The following is a 21,054-nucleotide window of genomic DNA, read 5'->3' as shown; positions in this document are numbered from 1 at the left end:
TGTCTGAAAACAAAATAATTCCAACTTTATGGACAATAGTGTATTATGATTATCATGATGGAACGGCTGTAAGATGTACTTATCTGTATTTTAATACCATACTTTCTCTGTTCTCACCTTTTGGTAAATGCCAGTGATTCAACCAACCTGGTGTGATCTGTCATATGTGTATATAGAGTCAGGTTTGGACCGCTGCATGTTGAATAATAGTGGACATGTCTTCCCTTGAGGGAAATCTGTTGTTTAGGAATTGTCTACATTTGTATCTGTTCTTTGATTCACCCACATAAGCTACATATGGTTCTTCCTCATGGTGAGAACTGTATCATCTCCACTGGTGGGCTGTGCAACAGCAATGAGAGCAAAGAAACTATCATCTCTGTTGTGGTGAGTCACTGAGTCTGAGTCACATTGTGACCATGATCAAATTTGACGAATGTGACTCCCCAGTGTCAGTGAGAGTAACATGTCTGTGTGTGTCTGTTTGTGTGTAAACAGTCATTTCCTGGAAATGTACAAACTCATCCCTGTATTTTGAAGCGGACAATGAATGGATAATGTGGACATTGGTATTCAGAGGTCTTTCAGTTCAGGCAGGAGTGTTTGTCTACTGCAACTAAATAATAAGCTGTTCAGAGTAGAGATGAGCGGCTGGGCCCCTGTTGTTCTCACTCGTTGGAACATCTCCTGAACCCAGGTTAACTCTGTGGTCATGTAATATGCAACATAGCATAGTATTTTCTCCTGAGTGTTAAATGAGCGGTATGATTTGTACATCTGTTTTTCCTCATGTTGTTGTACACTGGTCGCTGCTCTGTTCCTTTTTTTTGTCCCTTATACCCCAGGGAGGGGTCAAAAGGAAATTAAATTTTTAAAAAAAGCATGATAAGGAATACTGAAGGCCTTAAAACACTTTTACAGATTGACCCACTTGAAGATGAGGCCTCAGTTTCACCCTCATCAGGTCAGCTGCTGTGGCATGTTCATGGTTAAACTTTCAATTCAATAAGCACAAACCAGTTAATGCTGAATGAGCTTTTGGCTTTTGACACCTTAAGGCTCTTTCCCTGTTAACTGACCATTAACAGGCGGTCAGCAGAAAGCACCAAGCAGCATCGCCTCATACCGGTGGATGTAAGATCAAACAGCGCACCCATGTGACAGAACACAACATTACACAGGCATGGAGCTCTGTGGGAAATGTGATGAATACTGACTTCATTATCCATGTTCCTATCAGATCTATCTAAGATCATTTTGTATTTTTTTCTGGCACTTTTAAACATATCACATGCTCCATATTCAAAGTTGATTGTGGTGTGACACGGTCAAGAGCCCCACAGTAATCAAGTTAGTGAAGGCAAGACAAACACCCAAATATATGTTAAAGAGCCTTAAAAAGTGATATTTTTCCATAATATGTCCCCTTTAATAAATCGCATACCAATTAGTATCAATGTTGGAAGAATGCTTTATGATGATGCAAACTGTAATGATTAACGAATGGTGAATAGAGTGTGGTTATTTTAAAGTGTTCAAATTTAACTCCCACAAGTGGATGTAATAAGTGGGTAGACTTAGTGGTCATTTTCTCTAGTTGTGTAATTTCATGAAGACAACATGTAGGCTATTTCAGCCTACATTATGACCTGTGAATAAACAGAGAAGAGAAGAGAAGAGAAGAGAAGAGAAGAGAAGAGAAGAGAAGAGAAGAGAAGAGAAGAGAAGACTATTCATCCCTCAAGAACACGAATTAGAGAATGAATGGGTCTAATATTTAAATAGCCTATTAAAAGCACAGAAAGAGGATATTTGTACCAGGTTGCACAGTGATAGACCTATGTGACGTTAGAAGAAGTGTGTTGCTGACAGGCTGTAGGCTACCGCATGTAGCATGAAGGAGAGGAGATGTCCATGATGAAGATCACCTCCATGTGAGCTACTCTGTCTAGCAGTGTTATCATTTACCTGTGACTAATCACACATAAAGGAGGAGACTTTTACCGCACCCACAGCTCAGAGACTGCTGCTCTGCTCTGAGCTGTGGGTGCGGTGATATTATTCGGCCTGCTCGGGGCGCAGTAGTGGTGAGGCAGCAGGACTGCATCGTCCATGTGATGATCTCAGGCTGCTTTCCCTTTAAAGAGTGACGCAGTTCAACTAGTGTCCCACTTTGTTGTGTGAGCAGCGGCAGCAGCAGCAGCAGCGGCAGCAGCAGCAGCAGCGGCTCCGGTCTGCAGGAGAGCGGGGCTTGTTGTTGCGTACGGTACGGCTCGGCCCGGGGACGTCGGCGCTCAGCGGGGCCCTCACCGCCTCTCACCATGGAGTTTCTACTGGGGAATCCGTTCAGCACGCCGGTGGGACAGATGATCGGTGAGCCGCTTTATTACCGTCGCATCGTTACATTGTAATGAACCAGACGCTCCAGTCATCTTGGCTGCAGAGCGTTACGCCTCTTGGGCATTCACGCCTGGTCACGTGATCCTCCATTGATATCAGAGCGTCTAATCTTACACAGGCTATTCATGCGTTTATTACCGCAACACGTTCAAAGATGAATTCATGTGAAATGTATTAAGACTGACAGAGGAGCAACGGCTTACGGTTTGACTGACGCGCCGTCTGACCAATGATGAGGCAGAGGCGAGACTCAAGAGGCCGGGGATGCTCGCTGTGATTGGTTGTTGCCGGGTGTGTGTTGAGACTGGCGGTAGCTGGGCGGGTCGCAGAGTGGCCGACATCCTCCTGACCCAAATGTGATTTATATTTGGCTGGAGCATAATGATTCAATGCACATGTGTGTTTTCATTGACTGATGGAAACTGGGACGTAGTCGTTAAGACAGGTTCATATCAAGCGCATTTAATCACAACAGATAGGCTATAGTAGCCTACTAGTAGAGAGCTGATACTGAACAGCTTGTTCAATCTGTAACCTCCACACTGTGAAGGAAAGCAAAGGATGAATGATTTTTTTTTCTTCCATCTGTCTCTAGTTCACTTAGACACATGTAAAATGTCTGTTCACTAGGCATGAATACCTAGCCTACATCTTAAACATTTGATAACATATTTAGTCCTATGTTTTAAGTGATTTAAATGTCTTCAACCTTTAGCAGTTCTTTGTAATCAACAATGCAACATAATCTCTGTTCAATCTGTAAACAGAAAAATTATGGTAATGGCAATTTCATGCATGGTCAATCCTTGAATGTATAGCCACACAAAACATCTCCTTGCAATTACGGTAGCAATAAATCGTAAGTGTTTTATTTGAGGCAAATAGGAACAGATTCAGTCTTACTCAAATGTAGTGAAAGATAAATAGCCATACGCTCAATTTAACATTTATGGACTAAGCATGTTTTCTGTGACATATTTTGAGCTAAAAAAGATAAATACATTGATTCAAAAAACAAAACAAAACAATGAACTTCAATGTATGTATGAATCTCAGGATTCACAGGGGTCCAAGAGCCAAACCCTGTGAAATGTCTCATTTGGATAGAAACTTACTTTGTGAACTTATTATGTAATAACTATTATATGGTTTGTTGTATTTTTTCTTTCTCTAATGACTATAAAGTATCTTTAGGATTCATCAGGAATTGTTGTTATGTGTAACATGAAATTATTATAAGTCGGCAGCCTCACATTTAATGAAAATGTGATGTTTCTCTGTCTTTGTTTTTCAGAATCTGCCACCAACTCCAGCCTTCCGTCAGACGACTGGGCTCTTAATATGGAAATCTGTGATATGATCAACGGCTCAGAGGAAGGGTGTGTATGCATGTGTGGATGTGTGTGTGTGTGTGTGCGTATGGGTGTGTTTGGGTGCGTGTGTGTGTTATCTGTCTGCATCAGGAACAAGCTAATCCTCTGGAGGGTTACATGTCTCTGACCACTAAAGTGTTGTGATTGCAGGCCCAGAGATGCGATCCGAGCCGTAAAGAAAAGGATTGTGGGGAATAAGAACTTCAAAGAGGTCATGCTGGCACTTACTGTAAGTGCTGTCAGCAGCCCGATGCTTCGCAGCCTCTGTTCATGTTCTAGTCGGGTGTAATCCGATGTCAGCCGTGGTTTGATTTGCTTTATCTGTGTGACATCAGGTCCTGGAGACCTGCGTGAAGAACTGTGGCTACAGGTTTCACATCCTGGTGACGACACGAGATTTCATAGAAGGGGTCCTGGTACGATCGATCATCCCGAGGAACAACCCCCCACTAGTCCTGCACGACCGGGTGCTCAGCATTATACAGGTGAGGCACGAGGTGTGGCTGCTTGGAGCAACAACAACAGCAAAAAAAAAGTTGTGGCCTTGTTCAGCTGATTGCTAGTAATCTGTGGTTTTCTCCCTCGCTAAGGCGTGGGCCGATGCATTCCGTAGTTCACCCGACCTGACGGGCGTGGTGTCGGTGTACGAGGACCTGCGGAGGAAAGGGCTCGAGTTCCCTATGACAGAGCTGGATGGTTACTCACCTGTGCAAGGCCCAAAAAAGGTGCACACCTGATAGGCTTCACTTTGTTTCACTGCTGGGTGCTTGGTGGGTCAGTGTATCTTTTGGTCATTGGATTTTCTTCTGATTAATGTGAATTAAGTAACAAAAAAAGATTGGTTTATTTGATTTTCACTTTGAAATACCAAAAGACTATAGCAATTAACTAAATTTTAAAAACAGTTTGATTTTCATGTTCTAAAAAAAATCACCAGACAACATAAACTTTATTTGTTTTTTTCATATTCTGACACCAGAAGTTGTCATTTTCAAAGCAAAGGGGAGATATAGCAGTTTCATACCTTAGTTACGACTTTTTTTTCCAACTCTAACTCCAGATACGTTGGGGACTCATGCTTCTGCCACACAACTTGTTGCAGAAAATTCTCTTCTGCCCCCACTCTTGTGTGATACTGTAAAAAATGACAACATCTGGTGTCAAAATATGAAAAGAACTGTGTTTTTGGTCTGTTTTTTAAATTTCTGTTGTCTAGAAATTTTATTTTTTGTTATATGAAATAGAACATGAAAATCTAATCTGTTTTTAAAATTTAGTTAATTGCTCTTTGACACTCAAAAAGAAGAATGCTTTGTGTTTCAATTTTCCTTTTTTTAATTTCAAAGTGAAAATAAAATAAACCAACTGTTTTCTGTTTTTTAATTCCTATTCATCAAAAGAAAATCCAATGACCAAAAGATACACTGACCTTGGTGCTTATCTCTCTGCCTGCGGGTCATTTTTCTTTTGGGTCACCTCTGTTGCCTTTGCCTACCAGACCTCACCTGGGAATGGGCCTGCTGTCACTACTCTGCCTGCTGTCCTCCTTTCTTCCAAACCTCCGCTCATCCGGCCTCAGACCTCTGAGCTAAAACTGGCTCTAGAAGGAACCAATGCCTTCACTCCCAGTCAGGTGATGGGGCTTTGCTGCCTTTTCAATGGGATATTTTAATATTTGAATCACACTGTATTGCACTAAAAAAGACAGACGCTGGCTGTCTCACAGCTCTAAATGTCTGTGATTCACTCTGGCCTGTTACTCAAGCACTTATGAAATCAATATTTGCCTTTTGCAAGGAGGTATAATAGCTGTGTTTATTCAGGAAATACTATTGATATTCCAGGTTACAAAGCTGAAGACAGAGCTGGGAGTGGTGCGTAGCAACCTGACCATGATGTCAGACATGATGAGTCAGCTGGATCCTGTCACGGTAAAACAAGCAGACATGGAGCTGCTAGAGGTAAATAAAATAAAATAGAGAAATAGATGTGTGTTTTCTCCCCTCTGGTTGTTAGAAAACAATATTTTTCCATCCATTCATTTTGAGCAACTTGGCGTTACCCTTAACTGATCTAGTACCGTGTACGTTTTTTTTTTTGTGTTGCATCTGTCCCCTCGACCCCCTCCCCAACCACACTTTTTTTTTGTATGATTGTCTCATTAGCAGTTATATACAGTTTGTAAGGAAATGCAAGACAGGATAGTGAAGATCGTCCCCAGACTCAGCGAGGAGAAGCTGATTGAAGAGTTACTGGCAACGAATGATGAAATGAACACTGCCTTCACTCGCTACCACAGGTGGACCACATGATTAACTTTCTGTCAAGAAAAAATTGACATTATTATACTGACATATTTCAGTATTTCATAGTGACATACTTGTATTCTGCCTTTTACAGGTTTGAAAGACGTCTAACAAATGGACAAAGTGCAACACCGAAGGTAAAGAACAAGTCAAAAACAAAGGAAGTAGATGAACTTTATTACATTTTTGCATGGAGAAATTTTGATTTATTGCACTTTGTCTCTTAGAGCCACACATACGTCAACCTGGCAGACCTGGACCTCGCAGCTGAGTCTCAGGAGTCAGGAATCGCATCAGTCACCAGTGACAGCTTGTCCAGTCAGTTGGCTAAACTTAGTAAGTATTAGGGGTGGGAATCTTTTACTATCTCACGATTAGATTAGATTCTGATTTTTGGGGCTACGATTTGATTCCTAATCGATTTTCGATTCAAAACGATTTGATTCATAATGATTTCTGCTTCAGTCTATCGGTGTGCTAAGGATCTTCATGATCTACTCTGGTTTGCTTTGCAAGACAGAATGACTAAAGTGTCTTTTTCACATTTATTGAGTTTTAAACATTTATCCATGCTTAAATTGAATTGTTGAAACTGTTGCATAAAAGCAATATCACATATTGCTTAAGTAACAAAATTAAAAATGCCTCTTTATTAAAATTAAAAAAAAAATAGTGCAGTTAAACATGCTGCCTTTTCAATTCTAAGGAAATGGAGGCCAACCGCCAGCGGATTTGTTTCATTTTTTTATTTTTTAAAATCAATTTTAGGACATTTTATATCGATTCTGAATCGTATTAAATAAGAATTGCGATTCTTATGTGAATCGATTTTTTGGCACACCCCTAGTAAGTATCTGTGTCTTTATTTCCTATGTGTAGTTTTGTAATAAATAGATGAATGATGCAGTTGTGCACCAGCTCTCATACATACAATTCATCCTGCACATGCAAAGTGTATATACGCCTCAACTACCTCTGTTCTATTCTTCTTGCAGGCACGAGTGAATCAGATGAAACTTTATCACAGAAAATGAATGTCTTCACTCAACAAAGACCAAGGTACACAAAGACCATAAACAATGGTTTCTGATGATGTTACTGTTAAACACAAGTTGCAAATAGAGTGTATTTGCATTAACTCTACATGGTCAGTTGCTCTGGGGTATGTGCAGTAGAGTAGCTGAACCAATTTGAATAATTTGAACATGAAGGAGAGTCGAGGCAGCTGCAGTAGCTATTCAAAGGTATTTGAAAACAGCTGATAGATTTACATATAGTAAAAGAGCTTAAAGTAGTTGATAGTGGTTGACTGGGTAAAGTTGGTGCAAATTGTTAGGATTAGCTTATTGAAAGTATTGAACTTGTGGTGAAAAGCTTAAAATAATGGAAAAGGATGAAATAGTGTAAATGGCTAGTTATAATGGAGAAAAGCTGACAAGTTAGAAGTAGTGGATTATAGCTGAAAGTAATGAAAACATAATTGAAAAGGCTTAAATAAATTGATTAATGACTAAAATGATCAGCTAAAATTAATGAATAAATGGTTGAAAAGGCTAAAAGTAGTAGATACTAGATGGATGAAACATAATAGTTTCTTTAATAGTAACAGTGGTGTTGGAAAGGTATGTTACTAATCAGATATGTGGTCTGTAGTGTTACATCAGACACAGTGGTAAGGAACCACTGAACTAACAATAATGCTGTATTAATAACAGAGACATTTGTATTAATTGGTTAAATGACAGTGTCACAGTTATTCTCCTACAGAGCCGTTGTGTTGCTCTGTTCTGGGATAAATTCTCTGGGGTGGTGTTCATCTTTTGTTTTGGATTTTGACTCTATCTATTTCTCTGATTCCTCCTCTCATCATCTCCCTTTTCTGTTTCACTGCTCACTGTTAATTATCATTTTTCATGTTAGCTAACGCTGCATCACCCTCTGTTTCAGTGAGCACAGTGAGGTTGCTGTGGACGGCATGGCTCTGGCTCAGGCACAGGAGAGCAGACTACGCAACACTGGAACGGTGAGTGAAGATGTTGTGTTATTCAGGTTTGACATGGTTGAGCAGGTTTAGTCACAAGACTCATCAGCTGACATGATTGAATTTTTTCATATCTGTGACCTTTGGCACAAAAAAATAGTGTTTATTTGGCTCAAGAAACTTTTCTAGCTTCTGAGATTCTCGTTTGTGATATTCGTGCAACATGTCTGAACCGTATTATATGAATCAGTGAGTTTCAATCAAAAGGCCCCTGGTTTATTAACTGTGTGTTAGTGTGTCTCAGAAACTGTTTCCCTCCTTAAATGAACTCTCTGTTTGTACATGAAGGACGACAGCCCCGCCTCCAGCCACAGCTCCTCACCAAAGTTAGATTGGATGATTAAAAGGGGAATGGTGGGTCTGAGTATGAAATGTGTCCTGGTTATAGATTCACCTCTCCACATCCCTCTGTCTCTTGGTTTTTTTTTGTCATGAGGTTGCAGTTGACTTTTCGGTGTGGTCTGGATTGCTTCTGTTTGGATCACTTTTTGGGTTTGGTGGCTCACGTATAGAGATGAAAGAAAACAAACAATGGTTTGCATGTTTTCATTTGTGGTGGTGAAGACACAAAATATTTTGGGGAGTTTCATTTTGTGCCTACGCCCAGTACAGAGCATGACAGTGTTTGGTTTGGACTGTTCCTGACATGCTTCATTGTTGTCATACCTGTAATCCTCTTCATTAAATGCTTTGTGTTTTTTAACGTGCAGTGGTTTGTGGGGATTTGTTTTAATGTGTTTTTCTTTGCCATTTTTTATGCTTTGTCACATCGTTATTGTGTTTTAATAGTTTGTATTTTACTGTACTGACTGTTCTGCTGCTCTGCTTCTTGTCTTAGATTCCTATCAACCAGTCCAATGTAATGGATGATATAGAGAACTGGCTAGCACTGGATGACGAGGTAAACAGCTGGATCCCTTCAACATAATATAACAACATTAGTCATTTAGTTAAGGGGATACTTCACCCTACAACCGATTCAATTCACCAATTTTCTACTCACCGTCATGCCAAGGAAGGGTTTGGAGAACTTTCGGTGTTATACATACATCCAATGGTTTACAACGACGAACGAACATCTCGCGGCAAATCTCACGCATGAGCACAAACATCAACAGAGCCACTGGGAGCTACTGCTACAACAAGGCTAAAAACAGAGATCAAGTACATTTTTTCCGAACAACTTTTTCATGTGGCGGCTTCAGGACACTTGGGTCAGTACGGACGAGCAGTAGCCTATGGAGGTATTTGGATGTTTCATAGAGTGTGTTGTGGACGATTCAAAAGTGAACTCTCTCCGCTGCCATTATACAGTATAAAAATCCAGCCAGATCCCCCCTGGAACTCCAAAAGCGTTTTCATAACTCAGAAAGTTCTCCAAACCCTTCCTTGGCATGACAGTGAGTAGAAAATTTGCGAATTATAGATTTTGGGTGAAGTATCCCTTTAACTATACATTTTCTTGTGCATGTCTTGCTTCACTAAAGGAAATACAGTATGTGCTTCATTTCCACACTTAACTCACTGTGAAGCGTCACTAACATAATTTCTCCTGGAGCTTTGCATTTCAGTACAAACCAAAGTTGCTTTCACAGTCAAACACACACACACTGCCACCTACTGTACAGCTGAAACTTTGGTAGATTTATAGGTATTAGTTGACTGAGAGAGAGTTAGTCTGACAATTTTGCTAATCTATTGATTGTTTCAGTCTCTTTGACCAAACATCCCCAGGGTCAGTCTCTCGCTGCTTTTTGTGGCAACAATTAAGTAAATATTTGGCGGTTTTGGGGCTGTTGGTCAGATAAAACAACACAAAAATCAAATGAGAGATGTTGTGTGACATATAAAAATGATGTTGGATGTTAGACAACCAACAAGTAAATCCATGAATCATCAAATCTGCCTGTTTCATTGTTCATCTTTTGTCGTCATCTTGATTTTAATTCTGTTAATTCCGTTAAAATTAAGCTACATTGAGCTCAACAATCAAGATAGTGACACAAGTTTGAACTGAGTTGATCCTTTAACTGTTTATGTCTTTCATGGTGTGTACATGTAAATAACACAAAATATGTATTCTGTGTTTGTGGTTCAGTATGACGACTATGAGGACTCTGATGGTGTGACCAGTGAAGGTGAGGGTCTTCACTCTTTACTTACTAACATGAGCATCTTCTGTAGTTCAGTATATTTATTTGCCATTAACGTTCATGTGAAGTATCTGAAGAGTTCTTTTTTTCTCTACTTGGAGCTACACCCTTTACATATTATGTTATTACTATATTATACAAGATTACTATTAGTCTTTTACCTAATTTTAAATATTTCTGCGTCTGACCAGCAGGTGGAACTAGAGCCTTTAGGCATCTGGTGCTACAAGCTTTCGTTTTTTTTTCCACAGCTGGATAATTTTTAAATATCCATCCCAACATTCCCCTGTATTTATTATTTTATATGTAACAAAATAAATCTGTTGCTTTATCAGTTTAGGATTTTTTTTGCCAAATGGAAGAAGAATCTGTCATCATTAGCACTTTAACTTAAAGATTTTCAAGGGTTTTTTTTCATTTATTTTCACCAAAGTACTTTCTTTCAGTCCCAGTGTAATTTTGTATTCTTCTCTACTTTTTGAACCCATAACGCTAGTGAGTTATTCTTCTTTATATGATTCATAAACTTTCATCTGACCTAATCCTGCTCCTCTTCTTCTGCAGAGTTTGACAGGTTTCTGGCAGGGCGAGCGATGGCAGCTGAGCGCCTGCCGTCACTGAGGGCTAAATCCCAGGACACCAACCAGTCTGAGTCTTAAACTACACCTAAACCTGCCAAACTAACAAAACTCATGAAGAAGCTCCTGCCGTCTGTGGAGAGATGCAGATGTCTTTTTTTGATGAATGGTTGACTGGCACATTTAATAAATGGGGGGAGGTGCGACCCCCATTTGAGGAAGGACTTCGTAACAATGTATACTTACTGTGGAGCAAATGTGTGTTTTTTAACTGATAAGTGTAATACTGTTTGATGAAGGACAGAAGTTTTTACTTGACGTTGTTGTGAGGGTTTGTCCATGTGTGGAATGCAAACATTTGCACATTTTATATGGTTACATTCCTGCTGTTGAAGGAGAGAGGGGATATTGTTACATGAAAAAAACATTTTGCAACATAGATTGTGTATTATATTGCTGTTAAATATATATATATTGTCAAACATGATGGTGGGTTATGGAAAAGAAACTCCCTGGTCAGTAGGAACCATTGTAAACCTGTTTGTAAGAGAAGCTCGGCTGTTACATGAAGGAACAGGTTGGTGCTTCACATCATTGTCGATGAAGGATGAAAGAAAACTGATTGAAGTTTTTTACATCCAACTTTCCCTTGTAAAGATGTTTTACTTGAACTTTAACAGAAAGTCATGACAGACTGCTGTCATATATTAAACTAAATCTATTAACTGGAAGACTGTCTGTTCTTATTCTGACCTCAATGCATTACAGTTTCTTACCGTCTAATCCAATTCATGGGTTTACACTCGGGTGTGGGACCACTTAAGATGGTGTTTAATTCCTGTCTGGTGTTAATTAGCTTTGACTAATGGGTTGAGTCGTGAACATGGCACACCTACTGACTGAAATCAGATCTCATTTACACACAAACAATATTACTGATGATAACACTGATTTTAATTGTATACAAAGCTATGGACAATTTAAAACACAGGACATAATTAATGTTTAGCAACATCACAACTGAGTTTGATCCTGAGTTCATGCAGGGTTGCCAACTTTTGGTCCTGGGCTGGAGTGAGATTCTGTTGGCGGGGGGGGGGGCGCTGTCTATAATAATAATAATAGTTATGTTTATTGTAGTTTTTCTCTCTGCCTCTCTCTCTTACACACACACACACACACACACACACACACATTATACCTGCAAACTGAGTAGGCTAGAGGTGTTAATAGGTGACAAAAAATATCCCTCTAGGGGGGTCTGGGGGCACCCCCCCAGGAAAAAAATGTGATTTTAACATGTATTTGAAGCAATCTGGTGTACTCTGAGAAGAAAATAAAGGGAAAACACAACATTTGCTTCAGATAAGAGGGAAAAAAGCAGATCTGTGGTTCCTATCATTGTATGACTGGAGTGTATGAAACTGGTCTAGTGGGGAGCTGTGGCTTTTGGCCTGGACCAGCCTATTGAGCCTATTAATATATGAAAGGACAGAACAGACATGTCCTGTGATTTTCAGTCTTCTATTACAGCCTGATGATACAAGTCAGGTCCTGAAATGTGTGTTTCTCTTCTGTAATAAACATTATAATAAACACCCATTCAGAGTTTGCAGGTATGGCACACGTGCATGCATGCGCAGTTGCGCACACACGTACACACAGACGTACACACACACACACACACACACCTGTTGCTGCGCTGTCTCTCTCTCCTCTGCTCTCTGGACTGAGCTGCCTAGCTGTACTTTTGTTCTACCAAGTCTGCATCTTGATTTTATAGTTTTCAGCGGACTGGCCCAACCAGCCCGACCGCAGGCGTCAGTTCGAGCCGCGTTCAGTCCGAAAACAACTCGGTCAGGTCAGGTTGTGTCTCGGGCTTCGCTCTCTCCCTCTTTTTTTTGGCCATCGGATTCGGACCAAGTCGGGTCCAGGCTTCAACACCGTGCCGCTGTTGGTGGGGGAGGCGGGGGGGGGGGGGTCGCGAATCGACAACTCCCCATCCTACTGTGCTGTGATCACAGGCTTGAGCAGCCGTCCAATCGACACGCGGATAAGCATCACGCACACCAATCAGAGAGCCTATTGATGAGTGCCAAAGCTTGCTTTAATTTTTTTTTTTTTTTTTGCCGAATCGCTTGATTTTGGCGTGAGAATTGTTTGAGTGGCGTGAGAGCGTGAGACAGGACCTAAAAGCGTGTGACACACGCCAGATGCGTGAGAGTTGGCAACCCTGGTTCATGTCTGTTCTTCAAATGAAACCTTTGGGGGGTCACAGGGTCAGGGACAGTGTAGCATGTTTGTTTGTGTGTAGGGAAATAATGACACAAACTTTAATGTTTGCTTCTTGTTGTGAGATAGTGTGTGTTTACGATATTTGCATTCAAAAATAATAAATAAAGTAGGTTTAATATCTCATATCCAGGACAAAAACATGAGCCTCTGTGCAGTTTATGTTGAGCAACACGTTGCTGCCACAGCGAAACGCAACCAGGCAGCAGAATTACTCTCTGAAATCTGATTGGACAATACGACCCACCTGCCAAGCGCTCTGTCATCTGATTGGCCCGTCGCACATACGCCCACCCCTCTTACGTGACGCACCCCCCCTGTACACCACTCTTCAGCGCTGCACGGTTGTCACCCGAAAACACGTCGCTGCCACGGTCATGTCTCTCGGAAAAGCTGCCCGGAGTTTGGTGAGGCCGGTGCGGGGGGTCCTGCGGCCCTCGGCCCCGGCCTCCAGGCGGACCTACTCGGCCGGGGCTGAAGCCAGGGCGGTGCTGGAGGGAGAGCTCGACGGCATCCGAGCGGCCGGGACCTGGAAGGCGGAGAGGATCATTACGTCTAAGCAGGGTCCTCAAATCAGCGTGGACGGCAGTCGTGGCAGTGAGTGCTGGATTCACTTACAGTAACAGCAGTTTGTTTACGCAGGCTACCGTAGAAAGACCTTGTCCTTAAACGCACCACAGAAATAGAAATGCAGTTGGCGCCCTGCAGTCACGTTATCTTGATACTGGACTTGACTGTAGTTAATGTAATGTAACGTGTCCTCTGACCTCCTTCACAGGCAGGACTGACAGGACAGGAGGTGGTGGGATAACTTCTTAGAAACATCAAATCCAAGATAATCACAAATGTATCAATGAAAGGTCCTTAAATGGTTCCTAACATTAACTCTCTAAACTCTGCTGTCTTCAGCAGCAGGAGGAAACTGTACATATGAGCCCATTGTTGCAGACTGAATAGCTGTAATCCCTGGTAGCTGTTGTTCCAGCAAAGCAGCCAGTCAGTGTTTATATATGTCAGCATGGACCTGAGCCAGGGTTTGAATCTGCTGATTTATGAATGGAGCTTTGACTGCGGGCCATGACCTCCCATGGTTGGAAATGACTCTGTTCAATCCATGTGGGGGGGCAGTGACACAGCCACATGCGTCTCTCACTCTTTTGTCACTTGAATTTCTATAGGTTTTACTGGTAGAGTTGCACAAAAAATGGAAATATAATAAAAAGTTGCAAAAAGCCAAGTGCAATCTCTGATGAAACTGAAATGCAAAAACAATCAGTAACTAAACTTGTGAATTTGTGACATTGGAAATTCATCTGCCAAAGTAATTGTGATATTTATTTTTTCCACATTGTTTGATTTGCTCTCAAAGGTTGTTGCTCTCCTGAATCAAAGTGTTAATTATTTGCATAACAGAATCAAACAATGACCGTCTACCTTACTCTCTAGTTTCATGTTCTCCATCTCTCTCTTTCTCAGGCATATTGAATTTCTGTGCCAACAACTACCTGGGGCTGTCCAGTCACCCAGAGGTGGTGCAGGCGGGGATCGATGCTCTGAAGGCGTACGGTGCTGGGTTGAGCTCAGTCAGGTTCATCTGTGGGACACAGGTGTGATGGCTAATGCACTCAAACTGTACTTTTTGACACCGGTTATCTGGCAGGCTCTGATTGTGCTCTGTGATTTACAGAATCTGCACAAAAACCTGGAGCAGAAACTTGCAGAGTTCCACGAGAGGGAGGACTGCATCCTCTACGCCAGCTGTTTTGATGCCAACGCTGGACTGTTTGAGGTAAATCACACTTTGTTCTCCTACTGTCTCCAGGCGACTGGAACAAACTGAGATACACGTCTCGTATTGTGCTCAGTAAGACATTAAATCACTCTCCCACCAGGTTCTGTTGGGTCCAGATGACGCAGTCCTGTCAGACGAGCTGAACCACGCCTCCATCATCGACGGGATCCGTCTGTGTCGAGCAAAGAGGCTGCGCTACAAACACATGGACCTCAGTGACCTGGAGAACAAGCTCAAAGAGGCTCAGGTAGGCCTGTCACAGTTGTTATATAATCGCCTGGTCGCAATTATTTGAGATAATCTCAATTATTTTGCATAATTAAATAGCTTCCATTCATCTGTATAAAAACAGCTGGATGAAACTAACACAGATGTCACATTTCCATCACTATATCATCATCGTTTTCCACCATTCGAGGTTTGACAGGTCCTCTTTTAATGACATCATGTTGCTTCCCTCTCTTCTGCTATGGTTTAATGACACATGACTGAGTGGAGCCACAAGGCGCTTCATTTCTTTTTTTGTCATTTACATTATTGGAAGCCGGAGAGTCAAAGATGATACAGGCCTGATAAGACAAGATCAAGTTAATCATAGTTACCAATACAATTTTCAGTTCTTATAGAGTAAAAATGAGAGGGGAAAAGAAAAAAAACAACAACTAAACAAACAAAAAACAAGCTCTTACAAAGAAAAATAAATTATTTAATAATTCATTTCTAATATTCGTCAACCACATTATGATGAGCATCTATTGACATTAGCATCATGGATTATTTGCAAAGCCTAAAGGCAAACAGAAAAACAGTTTTTATTGATATGTTCCAATGATTAAAGCCAATAAATGGCTCTTGTTCTTCATAAGGTGTATGTGTATTATTAACTATGTTCAGGCTTATACTATAAGACAGAGGTCTTCAACAGGGGGTCCGCGACCCCTAGGGGGTCCGCGGAGGTACTGCAGGGGGGTCGCGAAAGTTTTGGTTGAGGGAAAAGAAATATGACAAAAGATATGGAAGTTATGAAAAAAAGATCCACAGGGGCGTTCCCTGCTGCTGAACATCGGATTTTTACATACAAGTCCTCTGTTTTCCTATAATATAGGTGTCAGGGAGCCTTTGTATTGTATCTGATACAAACACTGCGCACCGTCTCTCTCTCACTCTCTCTCGCTCACTCCCCCCCACCCCCCTCTAAAATCAGCCCGATGGCGGGCGCGCGCACACACACACACCGCTGTCAGTGGTGTTGTGTGACACTCGGTCCCTGAACCGTCGGCTACACAACGATGGGACTTTAGTTTTCATTCTCCATACACACTCGTTAATTCACAGCACACACTCATACGATGGTGACATTAACGCGCGCCGCCACGTCTGCTCATAGCGCAGCGACAATGAAGCAGCGTCAGGCCGTGACACCGTCACTGAAACGCTCCGTGGAACCGAGACATGACACGGCGGGCCCGGTGTAAATGTTCCCAGAATCAGCTCTGATGACCGCGGCGCTGACGGTTGGAGGTGAGTCACGAGTCTTGGTAGAGCACGGCCGCTGCAGCGACCCTCCGACTGTCCCATTGCTGCGTGCCAATCCCCCCTCTCACTTTCTCTCCGCGCCCCCGTCTCTCTCCAGCTGCCCTTTCAAAATAAATGCATAAAAAGCCAGAGAAAAAAACAGTAGGGGAAACACTGCTTTGTTTTCTCTGTCTTTTTATGGTTTAGTAATTCTTTCATTGGTGCAGTAGCAGCATTCAGTTACCACAAGCATAGTTGTGACCTGTTGTGATCATGGCATGGCATATATTTTTTATATAAGTCCCTTTGACTAAACTCCTAAAAAAAAGCGTGATTTATAGTCGAGAATATGGCACTTTTGGCATATGGCACCAGGGCCGTTGCTAGGAATTCTGGGCCCCCTGAAAGAATACTAAAGTGGGCCCCTGCCCCCTGACTTTTCCACTTTTTTTCATAGACTACGTATGTATTATCATTTCCTGGCAATACAGGACTCGTTAAATATAAAACACAATTTTATACAATATAAGTAGGGGGTCCCCGCTCCATCTCTCCATCAGTTTGGGGGTCCTTGGCCTGGAAAACGTTGAAGACCCCTGCTATAAGAGGCATAAAATTATAAGAAAAAGACAAGTCGTTATTTGCAATTATTTGTATGACAATTAAATCGTCAACTAAAATTTCCGGATTGTGACGGTCCTAGTGTCAGGTGTGTGGAGCTCTGTGCTGCAGGAAACTCATTGCTCAGGTGAAGGTTAGTGTATAATTGCGAGCCGTCACTGTGTCCTGTCCTCCTCAGTCTTCTCGAATGCGCCTGGTGGTGACAGACGGAGTCTTCTCCATGGACGGAGACGTGGCTCCTCTGCAGGGAATCTGTAACCTGGCTGAGCAGTACGGAGCCATGGTGTTTATAGACGAATGTCACGCCACCGGCTTTCTAGGGGCTCGCGGCAGGTGAGTGAGACGCAATACGATACATATCACGATACAGGGGCAACGATTTACTGTATATACGTATATACTACAATACTATAACCAAGATGATATATTGCCATTTTTTTCCTTTTTTGACTGTGCCAAGTCAGCTAATGCTTGAGCATTCAATGAGCCACAAACTTATTCTCTCACCAAATCTCTTGTTCCGTTGGAGCGGAGGAGTCAATGGCTGAATTACTGCTGCTAACACTTTAAATGCAACACAAAAATGAACCACCACCATTAATGTTTGCATGTAAATTGATCATTTAAAAAAATCAATACATTGCTTTTGAATATCGATACAGTATTGAGAAACACCTCTAACACCTCTAGTAATACACCTTACACCTCTAGTAATAATTACAGTGTGTCAGTAGAGGTCTGCAACAGACTATGTTAGGTGTTAAACAGGTGTAACACCCTAATAAATTAACACGGGTTAGGGTTAGTAAGACAAGTTTCACTTGTGTCCACTGCTGAATTGAATATTGAATCCTTCAGTGGAATACATATTTAATATGACAAACATTACGGATCTAAAACAACTTAAACATGGATTAAAGCAGAAGTAAGCAGAATATTTGTGTTAATATAAGTCTTAAATAGTTCTTCCGACGGCAATCACTTATATAGAGTGTTTGTTCCGAAACACAGGTCTGTCAGTCACTCTGCTCTGCTGTAAGCCGAGGAGAAAACTTCTTGTATACTTCCTTGTATCCTACAAGCTTTATCCAATGAGGAGAGAGAACGGCATGAAGGGCTGTGTGTGTAGCCAAGGGATGCGCGTGAATGTGGTGACGTAGGGACGAGGACCAATAGATCCATGACGAGGGCGGGGGCTGCTAACTCCATTGGCTGACAAGAAGTTAGCCAAAACGACCGGATCGCTTACTTCTGCTTTAATATGGACATAATAGCACTCTGTGTGATTTTCAGAGGAACAGACGAGCTGCTGGGAGTGATGGACAGAGTTCACATTGTAAACTCTACCCTGGGGAAGGCACTGGGTGGAGCAGCAGGTCAGTCCTCCGCTGTTCACTCTTCTTTTAGCTCAGTTTTTAGTCTCCTCCTTCACCAGCTAGTCTGTGATACACAAGGCTTTAATAAAACATTATTATGGTGCTAATAAAAACAGACTGAGCCTTTTTCTGTGCTCTCGTGTTTTTTCAGGTGGGTACACAGTTGGCCCCAAGCCTCTCATCGACCTGCTGAGGCAGCGCTCACGTCCGTATCTCTTCTCCAACTCCCTCCCCCCTCCCGTGGTGGGCTGCGCCACCAAGGCTGTGGAGCTGCTGCTGGCCTCCAGTGAGATTGCGGAGAGCATGACGGCCAAAACCATGAGGTGCGTTTGTTTTAAAAGGGGAGGGGTGGGCTTTATGCACTGTGGTTTTCTGTTAGTCGGAGACGCCCACTGCTTATCAGTGTCGTCAGCAGGTCAAGAGTTTTTTAGACCTAAAGGTGGCTTTGCTTTTTTTATGTGTTTGTTCACAAATATTCAAAAACCTCTGGAACATCTTCAGAAATAAATTGTTTTGTTTTTTTGTTATTTGGCTGTTGGTAGAGAAATTCTCTCAAAACTACCTTTAAACAATTTAACATGTATATTTTATAGTGTATTTTTTATTGGGAAAATGAAATGATAAACATCCAGGAGGAGAAACTGTCCAAACGCCTTCATCTTGTTGAGCAGGAACCACATGAGCTAATATTTGACCTGGCAGCACAGTCTGAATGTTCTGAATGTGAGAGGTGAATAAATGCATTTCCTATTATCTTGTTTCTTAACCTTGCTCAGTAGTAACACCCACATACAGCCTGCAGGCCACATTATGTAACTGTGGACTACTCCCCGTATATACAGTGTACATATGAATATATATATATATATACACACAGTAAGGAAGGATTTTAGAATTGTCTGTAGATACATTCATTAAAATGAGCACATCTAAACACAGTCATTATTCCTATGAATATCAAAGACAAACAGTACAACTTGAGTTATTTACATACTAACCCAGTGGTTCCCAACCTTTATTGGCTCGTGACCCCATTTTGACATCACACATTTCTGGCGACCCCACAATCATGTGCAGTCATGTGATCATGGCCGTCAATCAAGATGCGCCGGCTCAGATATTTTTATATACATTCTATTTGAATTTATTTATATTCGAGAAAGTTAAAGTATAGAATACATTTGTTTAAGATTGTCTGTGGTGTTTTTAATCATCATTTTAAAAAGAATAAGAATTAGTTTAAAATATATTTTTAGTAGTGTTTTTTTTTATCAATTACTAGACATTTCAGGCGACCCCATTTGAATTCCGGGCGGCCCCACGTGGGGTCCCGACCCCAAGGTTGAAAAACGCTGTACTAACCTGTGCTTTGCAGAATATAATAAGTGACAAATGCTGTTTGTACGCACTTTTCAAAGCACATTTAAAAAGTGCAACAGCTAGATACTAGATCAACATGAAATAAGGATCCTCCCCTTTGGTTTTATGTTGGTTGGTTTTTTGTCTTTTTAGGGTTGAATTATGCTATGTTACAGACATTTTATCTGTCTGTGGTCTGTAATATTTTGCTCTGTTTCATCCATTCAGGTTCAGGAACAACATGACGAAGGCTGGTTTCACCATTTCAGGCTCCGCTCACCCCATCTGTCCCGTGATGCTGGGCGACGCGCGGCTGGCCTCTTTGATGGCCGACGACATGCTGAAGCTCGGTGAGACAGTGAAAGCATGGCTTAGTTTGATTTAGGTGTCAATGGATCGATCAGCTGGTGATTGGAAAAAGTATGGTTGAGTTGTGTCCAATTTTAAAACATTAACAAGGGCAAAGGAATTAAAGCCAGTGGCGCATTGCTGTTGTATTACACAGCCTGTTCCATTACAGGGCACCAGTAAAAATTGTGGGAAATCACCATTTGAAAATCAACATCAACAACAATAGTCACATCAACTAAACACTAAATTAGATTTTTCTCAAATTTAATAACCATTTGAAAATCCTGACTCATCCCTGCACTGGACCACACTGCAGTGTCTCTGTTAACACGTCTCTTCTCTCCTCAGGAATATATGTGATTGGATTCTCATACCCAGTCGTACCAAAGGGCAAAGCTAGAATCCGTGTTCAGATTTCAGCAGCGCACACAGACGAAGACATCGACCGCTGCGTGGACGCCTTCATCCAGACCGGCAGAAAACATGGAGTCGTCTCCTGAGGAGGGAACAAGAGTCAGAATAACGACAGAACCTCGAACCGCTCGCTCTTACACATCAAGCTGCCTGTTACTAAAGACCTATGAATGGTTGTGTTGGATATAATAGTTACATTTGTAGGTCAGCGGAGGTGAATGTTATTTTGTGTTTGCTTTTCTGAATAAAGCACTTTTGCTAACGTGTGTAGATGTGTATTGGGAGAAAAAGGGCTGTTTACTCCAAGTTTCAAAACTAATTTTATGAGGGAAAACATTTCTATTGAGTCTTTGTTATCTGTCAAGAATATCTGAGTCTGTTCAGACCGCTTATTCATTTAGACAGAAAATGGCTTTAATAATTGTGAAGATAATAACAATTACTGATTTACAGAAGTGTTTTATTTGAGAGAGTTTTTTTATT

General features: G+C 41.6%; 2 protein-coding genes across 8 annotated transcripts; both read left to right on the top strand.

The window, feature by feature from the left end:
- Positions 1-2,113: 2,113 nt before the first annotated feature.
- Positions 2,114-11,582, top strand: tom1 (target of myb1 membrane trafficking protein). Of its 7 annotated transcripts, none has more exons than XM_085784993.1 (16): positions 2,114-2,373; positions 3,695-3,779; positions 3,924-4,002; positions 4,109-4,258; positions 4,364-4,498; positions 5,272-5,406; positions 5,618-5,734; positions 5,942-6,072; positions 6,174-6,216; positions 6,307-6,415; positions 7,075-7,138; positions 8,027-8,102; positions 8,409-8,474; positions 8,959-9,021; positions 10,219-10,258; positions 10,838-11,582. In XM_085784993.1, the coding sequence occupies exons 1-16, from the start codon at positions 2,322-2,324 to the stop codon at positions 10,930-10,932; spliced, it is 1,440 nt and encodes a 479-aa protein (XP_085641119.1). In that variant the 5' UTR covers positions 2,114-2,321; the 3' UTR covers positions 10,933-11,582. The 7 variants fall into 7 exon arrangements, with proteins under 7 accessions (XP_085641119.1, XP_085641118.1, XP_085641123.1 ...); XM_085784992.1 differs by having other exon boundaries at positions 5,939-6,072; XM_085784997.1 differs by lacking the exon at positions 5,272-5,406.
- Positions 11,583-13,474: 1,892 nt separating this feature from the next.
- Positions 13,475-20,833, top strand: gcat (glycine C-acetyltransferase). The gene is made up of 9 exons (XM_085784991.1): positions 13,475-13,740; positions 14,620-14,750; positions 14,831-14,932; positions 15,036-15,182; positions 17,250-17,404; positions 18,365-18,447; positions 18,599-18,770; positions 20,035-20,156; positions 20,506-20,833. The coding sequence occupies exons 1-9, from the start codon at positions 13,521-13,523 to the stop codon at positions 20,655-20,657; spliced, it is 1,284 nt and encodes a 427-aa protein (XP_085641117.1). The 5' UTR covers positions 13,475-13,520; the 3' UTR covers positions 20,658-20,833.
- The last annotated feature ends 221 nt before the right edge of the window (positions 20,834-21,054 follow it).

The sequence above is a fragment of the Trachurus japonicus genome, chromosome 8 (genome assembly GCF_045865225.1).
Source record: "Trachurus japonicus isolate A0001 chromosome 8, Traja_1.0".
Taxonomy (NCBI): Eukaryota; Metazoa; Chordata; class Actinopteri; order Carangiformes; family Carangidae; genus Trachurus; species Trachurus japonicus.
This window is presented reverse-complemented; position numbering and strand designations above follow the sequence as displayed.

What these genes read in the sequence shown, in the direction of transcription:
- tom1 (XM_085784992.1), top strand. Translation starts at nt 2,322, where the DNA reads ATGGAGTTTCTACTGGGGAATCCGTTCAGCACGCCGGTGGGACAGATG. An exon ending in CAGACATGGAGCTGCTAGAG is followed by an intron (nt 5,735 to 5,938) that starts GTAAATAAAATA and finishes TTGTCTCATTAG; the next exon opens with CAGTTATATACAGTTTGTAA. An exon ending in GGCTAGCACTGGATGACGAG is followed by an intron (nt 9,022 to 10,218) that starts GTAAACAGCTGG and finishes TTTGTGGTTCAG; the next exon opens with TATGACGACTATGAGGACTC.
- gcat (XM_085784991.1), top strand. Translation starts at nt 13,521, where the DNA reads ATGTCTCTCGGAAAAGCTGCCCGGAGTTTGGTGAGGCCGGTGCGGGGG. An exon ending in TTTCTAGGGGCTCGCGGCAG is followed by an intron (nt 17,405 to 18,364) that starts GTGAGTGAGACG and finishes TGTGATTTTCAG; the next exon opens with AGGAACAGACGAGCTGCTGG. An exon ending in GGCACTGGGTGGAGCAGCAG is followed by an intron (nt 18,448 to 18,598) that starts GTCAGTCCTCCG and finishes GTGTTTTTTCAG; the next exon opens with GTGGGTACACAGTTGGCCCC.